The sequence below is a fragment of the Lygodium microphyllum genome, chromosome 15, assembly GCF_053477565.2.
Source record: "Lygodium microphyllum isolate KBCC chromosome 15, Lygodium_microphyllum_v1.1.10, whole genome shotgun sequence".
NCBI lineage: Eukaryota > Viridiplantae > Streptophyta > Polypodiopsida > Schizaeales > Lygodiaceae > Lygodium > Lygodium microphyllum.
Window position 1 is genome coordinate 69,452,050 of NC_141149.1, and position 20,919 is coordinate 69,472,968.

General features: G+C 48.2%; 1 protein-coding gene across 4 annotated transcripts in view; it reads right to left on the reverse strand.

Annotated features, from left to right (window-relative positions):
* The window catches only part of LOC148024652 (uncharacterized), a 287,185-nt gene that overhangs the window by 56,382 nt on the left and 209,884 nt on the right, over positions 1-20,919 (reverse strand). For all 4 annotated transcript variants that reach the window (XM_087693734.1, XM_087693733.1, XM_087693732.1 and 1 more), the window contains exons 10-11: positions 7,167-7,235; positions 6,192-6,570 (exon numbers count right to left, since the gene is read on the reverse strand). In XM_087693734.1, the coding sequence (XP_087549860.1) occupies positions 6,192-6,570; positions 7,167-7,235 (448 nt within the window). The remainder of the gene's footprint in view (positions 1-6,191; positions 6,571-7,166; positions 7,236-20,919) is intronic.

The following is a 20,919-nucleotide window of genomic DNA, read 5'->3' on the forward strand; positions in this document are numbered from 1 at the left end:
GGATCAATGACCATTTAACCTTCTGCATCTTGGAGTCTAGTCATATTCTCTCGAGCAGGAGAGGCATGGAGAGCATGAAAGAACTTATAAGTCTGACAAGCACTATCTTGCAAATTCTCCGTCAAATGTTGCAATTTGACCTGCTGATAAGATTTCAACTGAAACTCTTTAATAAGATTAGCCATGCGCATTGCCAGTGACAGCAGAAATACATCATCTGGAGTGTCCACCAGCAGAGAACGAACCAAAGCCAATAGGTCCTCTGCTGCTTGTCGACGCCGCCGACAAAGAGAGGCATGATGGATCCCATACTGCCGAACAACCCACTGCACATTAGAGAGCAATCGTTCAAACGAAGCAGTGCCCTGAGAGGAGAAGTCCAATAAGAATCTATCAATCAATTGCTGTATATAGACCTGAAAGATTGAATGCTTCAAATAAGACGAGTTGAAACACAAAGGGAGTCTATCCAAAAATTGCTTAAAAGGTGCAACGGGTTGCGCAAGCATCTCAAGCTGTAGAGGAAAATGATCCGACAAGGCATATTGCTGCAACACTTTCATTTCCAGCATCTCAGGAACAAAATCATCATTCTGCATGATATATATGTGGTTCAACCGCGACCATGTGGTTGCATACTGCGCAAAATGGAAAGTAAACCCTGTAGAAGAAGGGTGTAGCCAAGACCAGAGATCTTGCTTAAGAACGGCGAGAGCCAACGCCAGCCACACACGACTTTCCGGAGCGTCCATTACCGAATGCTCTGATGTGGACTATGAAAAATCAACACACATATTAAAATCCCCCATCAAAAAACCCCGTCTGCCAAGTGACAAGGAGGTCTGCAAAGTATGCCAAAGATCCCGGCGAGATAAAGGATCATTTGGAGCATAGAGGCCAAGTAACCATAAGATTTCTCCTTCAAATAAAACTTCAATCACCAGAAAGCAATCATGTACATCATTTTTAATGAGAACTGGCTAATATTTTTCATGTACAATCATAAGCACACTAGAATAATGCATGGCATGTGTCCCAGCATAGAACAAACGAAACCCATGGCAATCCACAACTTTTCTTGCTTCACCATGACTCTTGTGCTCAACAGCACACAAGACATTCCACTGATTCTCATGCAATGCAGTCCACATGGCATGTTGCTTATGGCAAGAACAAATGCCTCGCACATTCCACGTGGCTATCTTCATGTGTATTCAAAAAGAAAATTAGGTTCGAGGCACAGCTTGCCTTGATTTGACCTTTTCTGCTAGAATGTCTAAGACTCCCTCATCCAAAAAATCAACCAACACAACAAAAGAGTTCTAACGGCCAGATTTGGAGGTAGACGGCATATCCGCTGTCTTGGGGATGGAACGGGGATAGCGACGATCCCATGGGGTAATCACGTTACCCCTAGTATCAAAAGCCAGCTTAGCAGGTGGACCCTTTGGACCATCTGTATACACTTTCCTAGTAGGCTGCTGACGGGGAGCAGAGGAAACCATAGCAGGAGCAGTGTGCTCTGAAGACAATATTGCTTTCCTGCGCCTATAAGTGCGCATGGAATCTTGTGAGGCAGTAGGCACAGTATGCGCATGGCAGCATCAAACCTGTTACCTTTTTTTGGACGTACATCTACCCAATCATTGCCACGGGAATCCAAACCCGAAATTTGTTGTTTACCTTTATCCAAAACTTTAGGTGGTTGGGTTGCATCCTTCGAAGGAGCATCAAGCACCATATCTTCCATGGACAGCACAACATGCTCTGCATCCGAAGTCAGTTGCTTCTCTTGGCATTTGGCCATAAAATGCCCAAATTTACCACACGAAAAGCAATGCCCTGCAAAGTTACCCCATTTCAAACGAAAGTGGTGTGGAAAAACTCACTTGCGGATGGGAGTCCTATACTCTCGAGAGAGAGAGGTGTTTTTGGTTTTTGATCACTCGAGTACCTAAGAGGGCAAAGGGCCGAGTGGCAAGTGCCCCTGTTATGTAGAACGGCTCCGGAGGCTTAGGGAAGCTTAGAGGGGTTTCCTCTTGACCGCGGATGGAGTGCGATCACATACAACTCAATCCCGAGGGATTAAAAGGTCATATTCTAGATTGGATGGTGTCTTTCTACGGAAAGACGGTTTTGTATCATTCTACGGAGTGATGCTGAAATAAAGTATCTGATTTCCGAATTGTTTGTTATGTGCTAGAGATCGAGTTCAATGAACCCAGTTTAACGGAATAATAAAAGAAAGCTAATTTTATATGTCTAAACAGTGTGGTAGTATACTTTGCTAGTTAGAAAACTAAGCAAACCCATCAAGGAAAGTGGGAGGCTTCAATCTTGACGATTGGACGCCTGTGGCTGGGGGGACCCGATAAGTCAGGTAGCTTTCCAACACTAGATAAAGCTGATTAAATCATGACCCTCCCAATACCGGTAGGATTAGTTTACCAGGTTTAACACCGTTTTAGGGGGGCCGAGCTGAGATTTTTCCTTATGGACAGAGGGATCGAGTTACACTCTCCCCTGTCTCTCACTCTCTTTGAACCGAGTGCGGTGTTAACCTCACTCCTACCTTTGATTGATTACAAAGTGGTCTTTCTTAGGTGGGCGTTAGATTGCTGTTAGCGGTGACGTGTCCACACTTCCCCCGTAAAGTAGAACTGAGATTCCCATGTTCAACTAAGTCCAAGGTTTCCCATGGGGAGACAGGATGGTGATGTGCATGGATATGAATTTCAGTTGACTACTAGAGGACTCCTCCGAGTTTGTTGGAAGAGGCACCTCACAGCTTCCATCAAGTCCATCCATTCATGCTTAAGTTGATTTCAAACCAGATCACAAACGTATCAACGAGCAGAATGAACAACATCGGAAAGAACTTCCTGTGGACCCAACAAAGATCTACAATATTCAAGTCACATTTGAATAATCGATGTCGGTTCAACAACCATATCACCCTACTCGTTCATTAATCACACAATATTCTCCGGAGTATATTTCTGACATAGAGGATCAAAGAAGTGATGAGTTTGACCATTATTATTGTGCAAAGCATCCAAACAAGCCAGCATTTTAAATTTACCATATTCCTCCTCTTAGAGAGCTTGGACTACATTTTAGCCATTCACAACATGTGATCAAGTCATCAAAGGTATCGCCAACTTACTGCATGCTAATTGAATGTTCCAATAAAGAGTGCAAATATTGCAATTCAGCACGAAAAGAAAATGTATGCTGAATACCATATCATCTAGACAACGCACATGCATTATCCCTAAAAACAAGAGATGCATTGGTACCTGCACAAAAAATACGGCGATCAACATTATTCATTCATTAGGAAAGACTAATAAAAACGTAAAGGCAAGTAGGCGAGCAGAGCCTTGAAGGCATGCACTAGTCGATGAGTCATTTCCAAAACCAAAGATTATTGATCAGAAAGAACATGATATCTCTCCACCCACATATCAATCACTACTAGAAGAAAGGAATCGCTTTGCCGAATGTACATCCTATCCAGCCTGGCCCAAGTATCCGAATGTTAAAGAGATTGATATGTAAATCCAAACTCATGAGGATGCAACCACAATCACATGTCCTGTTTCAAAGCCAAGGCTACCATAGCATCCCATTTTTGACGCTTAGGACCATCCATAACAAAGTGAGGCAAAGTCACCTGATCCATAGACACACAAACATTAAAGTTTCCCATAACAACCCCCTAATAGGCCATGGGAAGGGACTACAAATCTTCCCAAAGCTGATGATGGTCTCGAGATGTATTAGGGGCATAAACACCCACCAACCACCATAGAAACTCCCCCTCATACATATTCTACACCATCAAGAATCTACCCCTAACATCCTGACGAACCAATGAAGATTGAAATTAAGATCAACCAACCAACATAAGTCCACATTTATAGGAACCAGGACACTAAAGAACATTGTAGTCCTTTAATACATAGGTGGCACCAGCCAACGAGTGTTGCTTATGCTCCATCGCACAAAAAACATCCTGATCACTGGCAAAAACAATCCTCCACAACCTATACTGCTTACTCCCCGACAAAATCCCCAACAAAACCCCAACCATTGAATGCATCTCAAGAGGGCAACAGCCTACTACGAGCATCAAACCTCAAAGCTGAATCAGAAGCACCTTTACCAATCACTATAGTTGCAAGCTCACAAGATAATTGATGTTGAGGTTTAGAGTAGAATACTTTACCCCTTTGTTGAAAATTCAATGTGATATTATCAATGGCCGAATGCACAGGAATCAAACCAGCTTCCTAGCAAGCACGGTGATTAACCACAAAAACCCAACGAGCATCCTTAGACGCATGATCGCGATAGGTAGGACGCGACTCATCAACAAGCCCAGCCTGAAGTGAATCCATATTAGCATTTCCATCTAAAAACAAAGGGATACGCTACATTGTCTGTGACCAAGCATCCGAAGAACGAAAGAGAATCTCAAAAAACCCTTTAGAGCCATCGTAAATGTCCTCTACGAGAGTGGCCTGCACTTGCCCTAAAGGCATCAGTCCGACACACATCATCACTCAATAGCATTGATAGCAACGATGCTCTAATACGGGGAAATCAAAGGAGTCCTTCCCATAAAATAAATGATCGCTGCCCTATATGCTGTAGCACTATTTCTGTCCCCATGACAGCCACCACACAATCACCATCTGGTAAAGAGCTTGCTTTCCTTCATTCACACATTCATAATCATCCATCAGATTGTTCGCACTAGCGAGCATATACTGAAAAGACTCATTGGTCTGCGAGCAAGGTGTACATGCAACCTGTTGAGGCATCTCATCTTGGTACATATCCCCCTGCCCCTGCAAAGGAAGGAAACCACCTCGCTCCAAGGGCTCCAAAACAGTCGTATAGATGGGGTCCAGCACTATCTTGCAACGTTTGGCCACTTCATTACCTTTAGCGTCTTCGAGGATGTCCTCAGCCTGAGATTCCTCATCCAAATTCAAATCGTCTTTACCTTCTACCCCAGCCAAGTATTGATCAAGAAAATCCATATCAATGCCACAAGAGGGCTCCATCTCTACAGCAACTACTAGATTGGATAGAGGTTATGCAGCACTTGGAGCACTTCAGGAAAAATGTGCACATGCTCGATCCCACGAACCCTGGACTAAATTATGGCTGTTTGATACATTGGTTACCCCATCCTTGCTATATGAATCCCCAATATGGGGACCAAGTCCTTGAAAGAAGACCTAGAAGAGTATTGAGAGGCCACTAGTGATGATGATTGCTTGCACGATACAAAGCAACCCATCTGCATCTCATGAGTTTAATAGATCAGAGATTGGAGCAGCATCTGTGGTCACGGAGGAATTATTTCAAGCTGTAACTTGCTTACAAAGAATATGGGAGCTCCCCAAATATAGATATCCATGATTGGCATTGCCTTTCTCCAAATGGTTAGCAGAGAGAGGAGGATACACATTGTTGGTATGCAGAGATGCAGTCATGGTTCAAGACACATGGATTATAGATGGATGCACTCCCACCACTCCAGTACAGTTTGGATTGCCCATACTTAGATCTCACGCATATAGAGACAAATCAAGTTATCATGGTAGATATTGTCAAAATTGATACAGATCCATCAGACACTGTCAATGTCTCAATAGCAAACCAGTACAAAGAATTTAGGCCATGTTTTGGGAGTGTAACTGCTCAAAGGAGTCCACTCTTGATGTTATGCAAGGTGTCTAACTAGTAATTGGAAGCTGACAAGGGTGATGATGAAGCTTAAGATGTTTGATCATACGGAGGAGGCACAAGGGCGATGATAGGGCTGAAGATGCTTGATGATAAGGAGAAAGCACAGGAGTGATGATTGGGCTGAAGATGCTTGATGAGAAGGAGGTGGTGCTGATGGGTGGGGTTGTGATGAAGGTGATGAGTATTTTAAGTAGGTAACATAAAATTCACTAAATTATCAAATCTATCATATCCATTAAAACCAACATAAATGCATGCAAACCAGATGCTTATTTCAGTAATATCTAAATGCTTTATGTGATGGAGCCTTAAAAAACTGGTATTCAATGAACTGTAACAAAGTAGCCAGTAATTCCTTTTTGCTCTTCAATAAGCATAAACAGGTTGAAATAGTAGCACACAGGTTGAAATACTAGCACACAAACCTCGGAAAAATCAGGCTTGGCCCCTTCAATATTTTCTGCAAGGAGATATGCTGTGCCACGCCGTATTAGAACACACCTTCGTACAAACACAAACCATGCATCTTGGCCATGCTCTTCTATGCTGAAAAACGAAATCAAAAGCTTCAACCTCTCCTCAAGAAAAGACTTAAAGATGCCAGTTCTCAATCCAATGGCAGAAAAATCTTTGTCCACCATTTGTAGGACAACAACATCAGTGCCAGCAGTGACCATCTTTGGTAAACCTGCGAATATTTCCTCTTTTCTCATGTCTAGCAGTGCCAAAGCAGCTGTTGAGTCCTCGACACATCCAATTAACTGCTTCAGCTGCAGATAGCATGCTGCTCTATTGGCGAGACATCTGAAACAGCACATTAAGGTGCTAAACTTCTGAAAATGTATCCCACCAGTAAGTTCTCATCACAGAAAACATAGGTAAGACTTTCACAAAAGGAGAGTAGCTTTCTCATTTATATCCTCATGGTACCAAACAGATGCTACCCAATACAAGAATTTGCAAAAATTTTGAAATGAAAATAATTGCTGCAAGTACAATTATAGAACTGAAAAATTGGCTAGCAATGTGAAGAAACTGCATAAATACATCTGTGCATCAGCCGACTTTATACCACTCCATGAGCATACAGCTGTGTGGCAATGCATGCACTAATCCAAGCATATGCCTTTGTGTAGAAGTATATCAATACATGAGTGCACCATCATGTGCAAACATACACAAGCAATCACCCAAACTGGCCATATCACCTGTGTACCGATGCACTTTATACCATCATGGGCTGATCCATGTATACATGTATGAGCACTAATAGAATCAAATATACGTGCACAAAATGTACATGGGTACAAAAGTGCATCAACATGTGTTTATATGCACAGGCACGCACCAACACACAAAACTAGAGAAGTTTATACAGATAAGAACATGTTTCTGGATACAAAACCATCGAGGAGTCCTTTTTCAACGCATGAGTGTATGCATTTATGGCACTACAGATATCACCATTCCTGTAAAACATAACCCAAGTATTAGCATCAGACTGTGTACAAAAGGTGTAAGATGAATAGTTCACCCTGTTAAACCCCCATGAAGCATTTATCTGAGAGGAATATTTATGTACAAGGATGGCTGGATAGAGATGGGAACATGTTGAAGTATGACAACAAATTGGGGAAGATTAAGGAGGCCAGAAGGAAGTATGAGGAGCGCCAGGGAGGAAGAGGCAAGAGGGGCGATGCCCAGAGGAGGGGACTACTGGCATGCTATCATAGGAGAAGGTGACAATCAGAGCCCCAAAAAAGCCAAGGAGCTGGCGATTTCTGCAATCGATGCAATATGAAAGACCACATAAGCTGATGTCAGACTGAACCTAATCACATGAGGCTGAAGGACAATGCACATGAGAGCCTAATACATAGTGCACTCGAAACACTAGAATGGGGCAGGGCATTTCCATGCGTTGTCTCACTTTCACGAAGGCAGGACAGGAGCGGGTCTACAACTCACCTGTGGTCTCCAAGAAAGCCCTTATTTACATGGTTGGATAGTATAGCTATGGTTTCCAGCTTCAGTTGTACCATACTTTTTCTTGGCATCTTGTTACTCTCCTCCTTTTAGGCCTTGCAGTGGAGTGCTGCCATACAGTGGACAACTTTGGGCAACTCCTAGGCAGCCCACTATCAGCATCCTTGGCAGATGTGGCCGTTGGCCTAGGGTACCAAAAGTGAGGGTCACAATTGCCAACATCGAGAAATACCTATAGAGATAGAGATCCTGGGGCTGGCAATTCCTCATTCTTTCATTGGATTATTATTACAGAAGCCTGATTTTGGTGCCAGAAGTTTGGACATCAGGCTGCAGAGGGTATGCAGGTTATAAGCCTGCCCAGAAGGAGACTGCTTGTTAGGCAGTGCCCCACCCTGCAATGGATGTCAACAATGCCAGAGTCCAACATCCTCATGATAAGGGCCATGCACCAGGACCCCCCATCAGCCTCCATAGAGAGCAGGGACTTCAGGAATGGCCTCACCCAAACCAGTGTGCACTCTGCAAAAGCAGGCCTCTCTGCCTTGTGTGTTGCCCTCTTCCACCTTCACCCCTTTCCCTGCCTTTTACCCACATACCCCCCGGTACCCCCAGCCCCAAGTGTCCATCCAGCTCTACCTCCACACCCTTCCCCTCCCGTTCCCTTGCAGCCAGCTCAGCAATCACAGATGGTACACCCTCCACACCTAGAAGTTCCTCCCCCATCCAATCATTACCTAGCCCATTGTATTGTATTGATTACAAAAAAAGCGCTCTCCTGCCCGTCACATCATGTGAGCTAACCCACCCACCCCGTCTGATCACCGTGCCCTGCCGGAACAGCGCCATCGCCTGCGTCACCCCCCCTCGCCATCGACAAGACCATCACCACTCCCCTTGTCATCACCTGCGCCCCACCCCCTTCGCCTTCACCGGGGCCTCCATTGCCAGCTCCTTGCGCCACCGCCTCGGCCCTCGCGCCGCCTGCACCCACCTACCCCCCCCCCCCGGCACCTGTCCCGCCTGTCCCAGCCCCCCTGCCGGCCTATCCTTTCCTCCCCTCCAACCCCCCGCCCCCCGCGTGCTGTCCTGCCGGGAGGCCTGGCCCTTTGTCAGGCTGTCATACCACCGCCATCGAAAACAGAAATCTCCCCCTTCGCCATCGACACCCCCCCCCCCCCTCCAGTTGCTCCCTCCCCTTGCAGCAACTCCCCATCCAGTAGCACAGCAACGTGATAGGTAGGTTCTCCCAGAAGGGACACGCAATGGAAACCTATGGTCAGACGCCGGCGCACTCAGCGAGTGCCCCCCAATCAAACACCTTGCGCGTAGTCCTCTCTGAGGAGCAGCTCTTAGCCGTCCGAGCTAAAGAGCTGGAGCTAATGGAAACAGCGATTTATGGTCAGGTAGTAGGACATTCCCCAGCCAGGGCCCAGCTTCGGGACTAGCTTCACTCCACACTGTGCATCAGCACAGCACAAATCATGGAGGCGGTCCTATTGGGCCAAGGGATCTTCATGGTCCGACTCAGCTCGGCAGACGTAGCTCATGAGCTACTCGCCAGTTCACCATATGCGTCCACGACGGGGGTCATATACATGGTCCCTTGGTACAGTGGCTTTACTGTGGAGGCGCTTGCGCTCACAACAGGTTTCTTCGGCACCCGGTCACCCTTCTTTTCCCTGGCCTGGCGATTGAGTATCGCTAGTTGGTGGAAGACTTTGGATGGCTCTTTGGCATTGTCCTTCCCGCGTCTTTCATAGAAGTAGTGACAGCAGCAGGAGTCCCAAAGGTACGGGTGGCAGTGAAAGAGGTCAAGAATATCCCATAGTTCCTAGAGATTGAGGCAGGCAAGCACTCCTTTAGGCAGCAGGTCATTGTGACTGGGCAACCAGGGCAGTGCCTGTGCTGCCACGACTTTGAGCATCAGGTAGCAGTTTGTACGCGTTTCGGAGCCAAGGCGGCTCCGCCCACAGGTCCGCAGGTGGACGCTGACGGTTTCACACGGGTCCAGAGATGACAGAGAGGGAGACGGCAAGGGGGGGCACAGCCAGCTCCTCAGACCCAGCCTCGTCAGCAAGATGTTGGCGGTCGTGCGACCCCCTCTCAACAGAGCACTCCACAAACCCCCCCTGTTTGCCACACCCGACAGGACCGTAGCCCCCCACATTCTCTACCCCCGCCACAGACTGCCTCGCGTGAGTGCCCACAGGCCCCTCACCCCCTTCACCCCCCCCCCCCCCCCCCACATCCCATGCCCCCCTCCCCCTACTGACCTTGGCCCACAGCCCCCCCTTGCCAGGGCCACTCCCCCCTCCCCAACATCCGCCATGCATCTCCATCCATCCCACTATCCCTCGATCCTCTTCCCCCCCATCACCCCCCCTACCGAGCATCCCCCCTGATCCGCACCCAGGTCAAGAGAGCCCCCCCAAACCCACCCCCCCTCCTCCCACAGGAGGTGATGAGCCACACACACCTACCTCCTCCGCGCACCAACAGTCTTCCCCCTCTCACACAGCCACCAGCTCATCCGCCCCTGCCACCCGCCACACTTTCCCGAGACAGGCACAGCTGTTGCCACGAGTTCTTCTGCAGTGGCCCATGGTCCTACCTACGAGTTGCGGAGTGCGGAGAGTTCCCACTACCTCTAGAGGTGGGGATCTCCGTGGTTCATAAGTCAAGGAGGGGCAAGGTCCACCTACTAGCACCACCAGATGGACCAAACTACGCCTTTTTTCTTTAGTCATCTTACTCAGAGGAGTGGACGACTACACAGATTGAGGAGTTGAAGAGTCAGGTCGCAGATCACATCTCCCAGTGGATGGGTGATGAAGGATTAGCACTGTTTGCACAACAGTGGCCAAGTTGCATGATGGACATTAACTGGCCGGCTGGCGCCAAGGTCCCACACTTGAGCATTATCTTTCAAGCCGCTCGACAGTGGAGAGCTCCGAGGGACGTGATCGAGTGGCCCCCGGCACAGACGGCCCGCTTCTACCAGTGTATAGAGTCGCAATTTTCAACATGGCTGATAGATGCATCGATAGTACCACCTGGAGCATCTATCACCCTCGGTCCTGGAGTTCACCATCCATACCGGTGGCAGAGCGCACTTGCATGCCTCACAGTCTCTCCTCCTCATCTACAGCATCCACACCAAACAGATGCATGTTCAGTCAGTCACAGGTTTCCCCATGAGCTTACATCTTGCATCCTGGAATGTGAACAGTCTCCACTACAGTGGGACACGTGGCTCCAGGAAGTTGATTGTTCGGCAGGAGTTGCAGTCTGCCCTTGCCAGACAGATCGATATCTTGCTTCTGCAGGAGCATAAGCTCACCCTCGCCCAAGATCAACGGGTTGGGAAGGTACTTCCGGGCAGCTCGTAGACTTACTTGGAGCACGCCATAGGGACCCACGGCAAGAGTGGAGGTGTATGCACCTCTATTGGCCCGAGTCTCACCACTTGTGTATGAGACCACAGGACGACAGTGGCAAGAAGGGTTCTATGGATCAGACTGGATATTGGGGACTCGTGTATTGGAGTCCTCAATGTCTATGCCCCTACGGAGGTTAGGGCACGCAACAGGTTCTGGGTGGAGATTGCAACTGGACTCCCAGAGGTGGACTCTTGGATTGTTGGAGGAGACTTCAACAACCTGGAGGCTTTGGAAGAGCAACAGGGCAGAGGAAGAAACTACCAGGGCATGGCTGGGGAGGAGCAGGAGGCATGGGAGGTCTTTTTGCTTCCAGTCGGAGCACGTGATACCTGGAAAGACCCTGCCTTCCACAGAGGGAGAGATCATTGGACTTCTCCTGGGGATACAAGCAGCTAGGTGGAGCCGTGCTGGAGCGGTTGGACAGGTTCTATGCGGGAGAGTAGGGAAGCTCTCATAGAGGCCAGATTGAGCAATTGGTAGGCACCACGTCATCCGATCATTGCCCAGTTCTCCTGGCACTTGACCCCCCAGCATCCGCCCTAGATACACGATCCTGTCGGATCCCCGACTAGATCTATAGGAGGGAGGAGGTGTCGAGACAGATAAAGAAAGATTTGGACTAGAGAGTGGGACAGGGGGGATCGGATAGCAAAGAAGGTTGCAGAGATCCTAGCAGAGTCAAGTAGAATATGCCAAGAGGCAGCCATACAGCCCAGGCAGCAGTGTTGGGAGGAGGAGAGAGCACTCTGGCGGGACCTTGCAACCACATAGAGATTATTGCAAAAGACACCAAGGGATCCCACCCTCCATGCACAGGAGGTGTGTGCGCGTGCAACCATTGCTGGCCTAGAGAACAGGCGCTCCGAGTTCTCTTTCCGCACCTCAACAGCCTTTTGAGCGCGGAAGGGGAACACAATGTGCAGGGAATTCTTCTAGGTGCACCTGCCCCACACCACGGGGTAGCATATACACAGCCTTCGGGATCAGTATGGGAGGACCCGTTCTAGCCCTGATGAGGTGATGGAGATTGCCACCAACTATTACACGCGCCTTTTCCAGTAGGAGAAAGCTTCAGCTAGAGAACAGAGATGCAGACAGCAGGTATGGGATCACATCCCGTCCCTCGTCACAGAGGAATAGGACACTCCCTCCTAGCCCCCTTCACAGAGAAGGAACTAGAGGAGGCTTTCCATACACAGGATGGGCAAAAATGCCCGGGGGAGGATGGCCTCTCTAAGGCTTTCTTCACTACCTACTGGAAAGTGGTGAAGGACCCCATACTGAGGGCTTTCCAGGAGATCTTCACCTCAGGACAGATGCCAAGGAGTCTCTCGGTAGGCCTTATCAGTCTTCTCCCCAAAGGGGGAGACCGGTTGGAGCTCTCCCAGTGGAGACCGATCACTTTATTGTCAGTGGCCTATAAGGCACTGGCAAAGATGATTGGTAGGCGATTACGCCTTGTGCTTCCAAATATCATTCATGACACACAGACAGGTTTTGTCCAGGATAGAAGCATCCTAGACAATGTATTTACATTCTTTGAGGCGACAGAGTGGGCTCAGCATAGCGGGCAGAGACTGGCAGTATTACTCTTGGATTTCGAGAAAGCTTATGACAAGGTGGACTGGGATTTCCTAGAGGGAACCATGGTGAAGTTAGGATTCCCCCACGCTTGGATTCGCATTCGACAGGGCCATCCCCTAGCCCCATACCTGTTCCTACTCTTTGCAGAGGCGATGTCTCACTTTCTTAGGTCACGTGTGAGCGGATTACGCGGCCTCCGACTTCCAACGAGAGAGAAGACTGAGTTGTTAGACTTAGAGTATGCAGATGACACAGGCCTCTACATAGAGAACAATGAGGTAATGCTGGAGAGGAGGCTGGCTCTTGACGTGTTTTGCATTGCAACGGGAGCGAAAATCAACTAGTGAAAGTCGGTTGGTTTCCTCACAGACTCGGACTCCAGCACGGAGTGGGGTGTCCACCTGGGATTTAGATGGGTGAGCAGAGGGCAGACCGTCCGATACCTAGGGTTCCAGGTGGGACTCGACATCACTCTTGCCCAACAGTTTCTTCCTATCCTTGATTCTATTTAGAGGAAACTGACCTACTGGAGCACGGTTCTCCTCTCACTAGCCGGTCGAGCCCTGGTGGTTAACCAGGTCCTCCTAGCGACGGCCTGGTACATCGCCTCGTGTTGGTGCTTCTCCCCATCCTGCATAGGGCAGCTTCGCCGCCTAGTGCGGAATTTCCTTTGGTTTGTGTCTGATGGCTCCAGGGACTCCAAGGCCAAGGTGGCGTGGGCGACCATCATACGACATCGATTAGAGGGAGGACTTGGAATAATAGACCCAGAGTATCAGAGTATGGCCCTCTTGGGCAAGCTAGTTGTCCGCGTTCTCACACCAGCGCCGGGCAAACATGGAAGGTCTTACAGCAGGAGGGCCTTCAGGATTGTAAACCGAGGCTTGGCGGTGAGTGGAGGCCATCCCTGAGATGGATCTTCACATCAGCCCAGATCACCCCCCCCCCCAGATCACCTTTCCTTCGCAGCCTACTCCGCGTGTGGCAGTGCCTCCGTAAGGCCCTCATCCAGAGCCCCCCAAGTTGCTAGGAGGAAATAGACCGTCAGCCGGTGATCTGGAACCTCCAGGCCAAAGATCGGAAAGGGGCATAATTAGGTGAGCGCCCCCACATCCAATGGCGGACGAGGAGGTGCTGCAGCGAGTATCAGGTTGCCCGAGAGGAGTGGAATTGAGGAGAAGAGAGATAGACGTAGCAATACCTCCGGAGTGGCTTGCCCCCCCAATACGAGAGCCAATAGAGCCTGGGGAGGTATGGACAGCTAAGTTCTCTCCAACAGGCATCCCCCTTCATGTGGCAGGTAGAGTGGGTGGGGCCCCGCACGGGACCTTCACCGTTCAGGAGGGGGGACGTCTGGCCCTTGACAGAGAGCATCAGGAAGAGGGGATTGCCATCCTTTCGTGGAGGAGGATTCAGGTGGCGGGTCTTCAGGGGAACACTTGGCGACTGGACCCCTATGTTTTCTAAAAGGAGCTCAAGGAGTGGTGCCTTTGGATCTGGGAGGGCAGACCACTTGATGAGCTGCAGTGGGATCCAAGAGAGTGGCTATGGCCGGCCTCTGCGGTCGCCAAAAAGCCACCCAGGTTCCTAGAGTACACTGCCAGGATTGGCAGACATGTACTGATGTAGGAGGATATGGACTGGGCGCCGTCACGCAGTAGGCACTGGGCGGAGCACAGCATCACGGAGCCCTTTCGACGGACCTTCTGGCGCTGCCTATGGGATAGTTGGAGGCCGAGGAGGGTGTCGCATTTTTTATGGCTGGTGGCACATGGAGGCTTGGCGGCTTGCCTAGATGCAAGAGGGAGGTTGTAAGCGCTGCACACAGCAGCCTCTGGAAACCCCAAAGCACTGCCTTTGGTCTTGTGAGAAGGCGTAGCTCGTGTGGAGAGGAGCATGCCGTATCCTTCGATGTGTAGCGCCCAGCCTTGGGTGTATCTCATGGGAAGCTTTCTGTTGGCAAGTAGTCAGCCAGGGCCGTCACCTTTTGTATGAGGCCGGGATGCAGGACATGATATTCATGATCGAGGCAAGGTCATGCAAAGTGGCCGGTCTGGAGGCTCTACCCATCCGCCAGGTATTGGAGCCCACAACAAACCGCTCGGAGGTATGGGAGATCATAGGGAGTCTTACTGGATGGCATATTTGGAAAGCGTGATGTCAGGTGGCTTTAGGCAAAGAGAGACTTTCAACACATGCGACCTTAGCAAAGCTATGGACCTCCATCATCAATTCCCTTCGCGGCCAATGGGATCAAGTGCAGGGCAAGTCCAGGGCTCGTCACGAGCTCCGTGGTCACTTCATGCGTACCTGGGGCGGCCAAGTTCTGTTCTTTGTGATGCAGGCAGGCAGCCCCATTTGGCAATATATCCCCCCCCCCCCCCTCCAAATGGCTTCTTGCCCCCATCCCCCCTAGACCGCCTTGAGAGGCTTGTATACATGACGTATTGGTAACTTTGCTTCAGCTCCAACTAGTCTGTTGAGCATAAGCACTTTGTTGTAATCAGCTTTTTGAGTAATATAATCAGTCACATTTTACTTGCAAAAAAAAAATCACCTAGCTGCCCTCTCTCATAATTTGGCCTCCCTCCACACCTAAAAGTCCCTCCCCCCTTCAAGTCATCACCTAGTCACCCTCCACAATTAGAAGTCCCTGCCTCATTGCTTTGCTTAGTTTCCCTCCTCCCATCCCCGTGCCCCCCCCCCCCCCCCCCGCCTTCCCCCGGAGACACAGGGACAAGCACAAATGCCAATGAGTTCCCCCAGAAAACAGCATAGTGGTTCTCCCCATTCGGCAAAAAGCTCCACATCATCCTTGACAACCCATGCCTTTTTTACATACCAACCATGATGGGCAGCCCGGTGCACAATCCAACCATGATGGGCAGCCAAAGCAACCATACAGCGGATGGTAGTCATACACAATGTAGGAGCAAATATCTCCTCATAATCAATGCTCTTCTTTTGCATGTAGCCTTTTGCCACAAGCCTAGCTTTATACTTATCAATGGATTCATCCGCTTTTCTTTTTAGCTTACAAACCCACTTTGTGCCAATGGCTTTCTTTCCAACACGCAATGTCACTAGATCCCATGTTTGATTTTTTATGACAGAATCAAATTCAGCTTGCATTGGTGCCACCCAATGCGCATTCTGTTGTGCATCCTCAAAACAATCAAGCTCCTTATCATCTACTCTGTGTGCTTCCATAACAAACTCCATTGTATTAGCATGATCATGCAGATGGCTTGTCTTCTAGTACGACCAATAATAGAAGCATCCAAGTGACTATCTTTCAGTCTGCAAATACCATCTAGGCATTTGCCTAGCTTCTTGATTATGTACATGCTCCTGAGGAACCTAAAATTCAGCGTCTTGCTTAATATTCAGATCAGTCATAGGTTTTGCATTGCTTAATGGAGGAGTTGACTGAACATTTTGTACATTTACTGAAACTCCAGCTTTATCACCGAAAGAAATGGGCAGCAATCCTTCAAACACATCATTTGCAACCTAATATGTATCAAAACCAACAAGGGATAATTCTGATTTTTCATCAAAAATCATATCCCTACTGACAAAGACTTTCTTGGAAATAGGATCATACAACTTGTAACCTTTGCTCTCACTGTACCCTACAAAAATGCATTTGACAACCTTGTTGTCCAACTTCTTTCTTAGTACTTTGGGAATATGAGCATATGCAAGACACCCCAAAGTACGAAAGTGGCCAAGTAAAGGTTTTTGGCTATTCCAAGCCTCAAAAAGCGTGACATTCTTCAATGCCTTGGTAGGGCACCTATTCAAAATATCACAAGCACACATAACTACTTCCATCCAAAAGCTATTTAGCATATTCTTAAGCATACATTTGGCCATCTCCATGAGTGACTGATTTTTCCTTTTGTGCAAACCTATTCTACTATCGAGTATATGCAATAGTATACTGATGGGCAATGCCTTTCTGCTTCAAAAAATTATTCAACAAAGAAGACATGTATTTCCCCCCTCGGCCCAAACAGAGAGTCTTAATCCTGTAGCCAGGTAGATTTTCAGCGAGTGCAACGAAATCCTTCTGAATTCTGGAGACTCTCTCTCTCTCTCTCTATACACGGGCAGGTCTGCTCTCTTTATCAGTGCACAAGGGCAGATTGCACATGGAATAGAAGAAAGTCCGGACCGCAAGCTCTGTATAGGGGCGCTCAGAGGGTGCCTTGAAGACTGCCCGGACAGCACGTCTATTTCTGCCTAGGGCAAAGCTGTCTCTTCTTCCAACACAGTGTCTGTGTCTCAGGAATAGCTCTGGGCACCACAGAGCAGGTGTATTCGCAGATGACAAGTTGCAGGCGTGCAGGGGCAGAGCTCGCGGAAGGCAGAAACAGACCAGGCAAACACACAAAAGCAGGGACCCACAGTACCTTTTCCCGTCTACACCCAGGAAGAAAAGGCCGAAGTGCAACAGCAGTATAGGAGGCAAAACGAGACGGGCAGTCGTCAAGTGTGGCGCAGTCCACAGATAGTAGCAGAACAGGAGCAAGGGCGAGGCGGCTTCAGGTCAAGCTCCATTGTGTTGAACTCCTCTCTCTCTTTTTTTTTCGTAAAAGGTAACTGTATTAATTACGAAAAAAAAGTACAAGTTTACTTGATTACAAGATACATGATGACACTAAGCCATCATGTGTAAAGGCTCTAGTACTAAACTACAAAAGAGTTACAAAAGTCATGACAAAGCCGCGGAGGAAATTGCCATATGCCAGGGAAGTAAGTCCTCCCGAGGGAGTAAGCCCAAGTGCCGAATGAGATCTATTTGCCAATGCAAGAGACCTTTAAGCCTCACAATATATGCCGGGACATTAGAGGCTGAATCAAAAAGAAAGGCATTCCGAGTGGTCCAATTGTGCCAGCATCCCCAGTATCTAAGAAAATGAAACATGATCTTCATATGTAGCTCTGCCGGTGCGGGGTATTTTGGTCGTACAAAAACCCAATCCAAAGGGTTTAGTGAGAAGCCAACCATTGCGCGCCAAACCGCTGACAAGAGCGAGCAGATATTCTTAGCGAGAGGGCACGAAATAAATCGATGACGGGCCGATTCAACAGTAGTGGTGCAAAAGAAGCACTGGCCGTTAGAGATTCGATGCTTGGAAAGGGCTGAAGCAAGCGTAAGGCCACCAATCATCACCCTCCAAAGAAAGCCCTTGCATTTGAAAGGTGTCTTGTTCAACCAGCCCTCCATCACAGTTGTCTTCCACCATGACTGAGATTTGCGCAATCCCCATACAGTATTAGATTTAGTAACCAGCCATTGATGATCTTTAATCAGAAGATGATAGACCTGGTTAGCTGAGGCCTTTCCCAAATTCAACCGACCCGCAAGGTCCCAATCCTGCCAAGGACAATCCAAAGCAAGGGCAAGAAAGGGTTTCCTACTCTAGAGCACTGACTGAAGCTGTTCCCATAAATCACGGTATGCACGGGGGATTCTGAAAAGCCTCTTGGCTGTTCGAAAGGATATGAAGACGTTGCGACTGGCAAGGGTGGCATCTACAACTAAAGCCAAGCCCAAACGTGCCATCCAGTTAATTTTTGGTCTCAGCTCATGTTTGCCTTTCCAAGAAAGTAGTCGCGAAACTGCCAACAATTCCAGTTGAATAGAGTTAGCATGTAAGCGGTCCTCTGCTGGATGCCAACGCGCCTTCTGGAGAACCAATTGCCAAGAGCAGACCAAATGAACAAGCAGGGATGAGAAAGGAGTAGAAAACCATGAGTTTGCATTAAGAACATGCCACCAGGAGCTCCGAATTTGTGTATTACCATGTCGAAGCCCGTGATCCTCAAAAAAATAACGAGCTATAAGGACCCAGGATGCTGATGCACGCACATGGCACGAAAAAGAGACCAACGAAGTGCTAGCATATGAGTTTCAACATCCAAAATAGCCCCACCACCCATGCGTTTGGGGGTACATGTATGCGACCAAGAAATCCATGAAATGCTTGGCTGCAAGGAATCCTTCTTCCATAACATGAAACGAATGTGCCGAGTGAGCGCATTCAAACTAGTAGTAGTCCAAGGCAGCAATGGCAAGAAATATGTGAGCATCGGCAACATAATGGTCTGAACCACCTTGAGACGAACATGGAAGGGCCAAGCCTGCGACCTCCAATACAAAAACTTAGCTGCCAGTTTCTGTGAAATCCAGTCGAGAAGTTGTTTTGGCCGAACATCAACACCCAAAGGGTACCCAAGATGCCTAACAATGGAACCACAGGGAACAACCTGACCCTACCAGCCCAACGACTGTAAATCGGACTCCGTGCAACTGAGAATGGCCGATTTGAAAGCATTGATATACAAACCAGAAGCATGACCAAAGAGCGTCCAAAGAGCATCCAAACATCTAATGCTTTGCGAAGATTGTCCTTGTCGGCACGTAGAATCATAAAGCTGTCATCAGCCAAAGATTGAGTAATGAAGTGCTGTCCAAAAGGAAGGGACAATCCAACCAACTGAGTAGAAGCTGCCATGGAAGATAACATGGAAAGAACCAGATGAGTCGCAAGGGCAAAGAAGAGAGGACTCAAAGGGCAACCTTGTCTCACAGAGCGTGCAAGGTCGAATGGCTCGGTGACACCACCATTTAGCATAACTCGCGAAGAAGCCGCAGTACTAATGGTGTAGATCAAGTGGGACATCCGAGTACCAAAGCCCATAGTAGACATAAGTTGTGCAATAAAAGACCAGTCTAAATAATCAAAAGCCTTCTCCAGATCCAATTGAATCAAAACCACTTGCTGATTCGAGTGCCTTGTTTAGGCGATAGCCATTTGCACATTTAAGATATTGTGCAGAATGTTTCGGCCCTTAATGAAACCATATTGAAGCGGATGCACAATGGCCGGAAGATGCTTGTGGAGCCAATTCGCCATCACTTTGGAAAAGACCAATGTTTCAACATTGACGGTGAAGGGACTTTAGGAAGCAGCTTAATAAGACCTTTCCATGAGGAAGACATAAACCCCGTTTCCCAAACCTACTGAAATATAGCCGTCAATGGTTTCACCAGTTGGGTAGCAGAAGTCTCAAAGAATTCATTGGTGAGACCATCCCAGCCGGGACTTTTATCCTTGGGCAGGTGTAACAGAACATCCCTAACCTCTGTCTCACAAATATCTGTCTCCAACGTAGTTTGCATATCAAGTGGAACATGATTGCAGACCAAATCATAGAAAACTGAACGTGCATGAGTAACGTGGTCAGAAGGCGAAGGAGAAGAACCAAGAAGGTCAGCAAAATAATTCCTGCACATATTCACAATTGTCTGGGGATCAATAATCATTCGTCGACCTTCTGAATCCTAAAGTCTGGTCATATTTTCTCGTACAGGAGATGCATGTAGAGCTCGAAAGAACTTATGAGTCTGACAAGCACTGTCTTGCAAGTTGTCGTGCCAATTTTGCAATTTGGCCTGTTGATAAGGTTTCAACTGAAACTCTTTAATAAGATCAGCCAAACGCATCGCCAATGACAGCAGGAATACATCATCTAGAGTGGCCCCCAGCAGAGAACGAACCAAAGCCAATAAGGCCTCCCCGCTGCATGGCGACGCCGCCGACAAAGAGAGGCATGATGGATTCCATATTGCCGAGCAACCCGCTGCGCATTAGAGAGCAAGCATTGAAAAGAAGCATTGCCCTCTGCGGCGAAGTCCAATAAAAATCTCTCAATCAATTGCTACATATAGCCCTGAAAGATTGCATGCTTCAAATAAGAGAAGCTGAAGCGAAGGGAGTCTATCCAGGAACTGCTTAAAAGGTGCAATGGGTTATGCAAGAATCTCAAGCTGTAGAGGGAAATGGTCCGACAAGGCATATTGCTGCAACACTTGCATTTCCAGCATCTCAAGAAAAAAATCATCATTCTGCATGATCTACATGAGGTCCAACCGCAACCATGTAGTTGCATACTGCGCAAAATGGAAAGTAAACCCTATAGAAGAGGAGTGTAGCCAAGACCAGAGATCTTGCTTAAGTATAGCAAGAGCAAAAGCATTCCACACACGACTTTCTGGAGCGTCCATCACCGAATGTTTTGATGTGGACTACGAAGAATCAACACACATATTAAAATCCCCCATCAA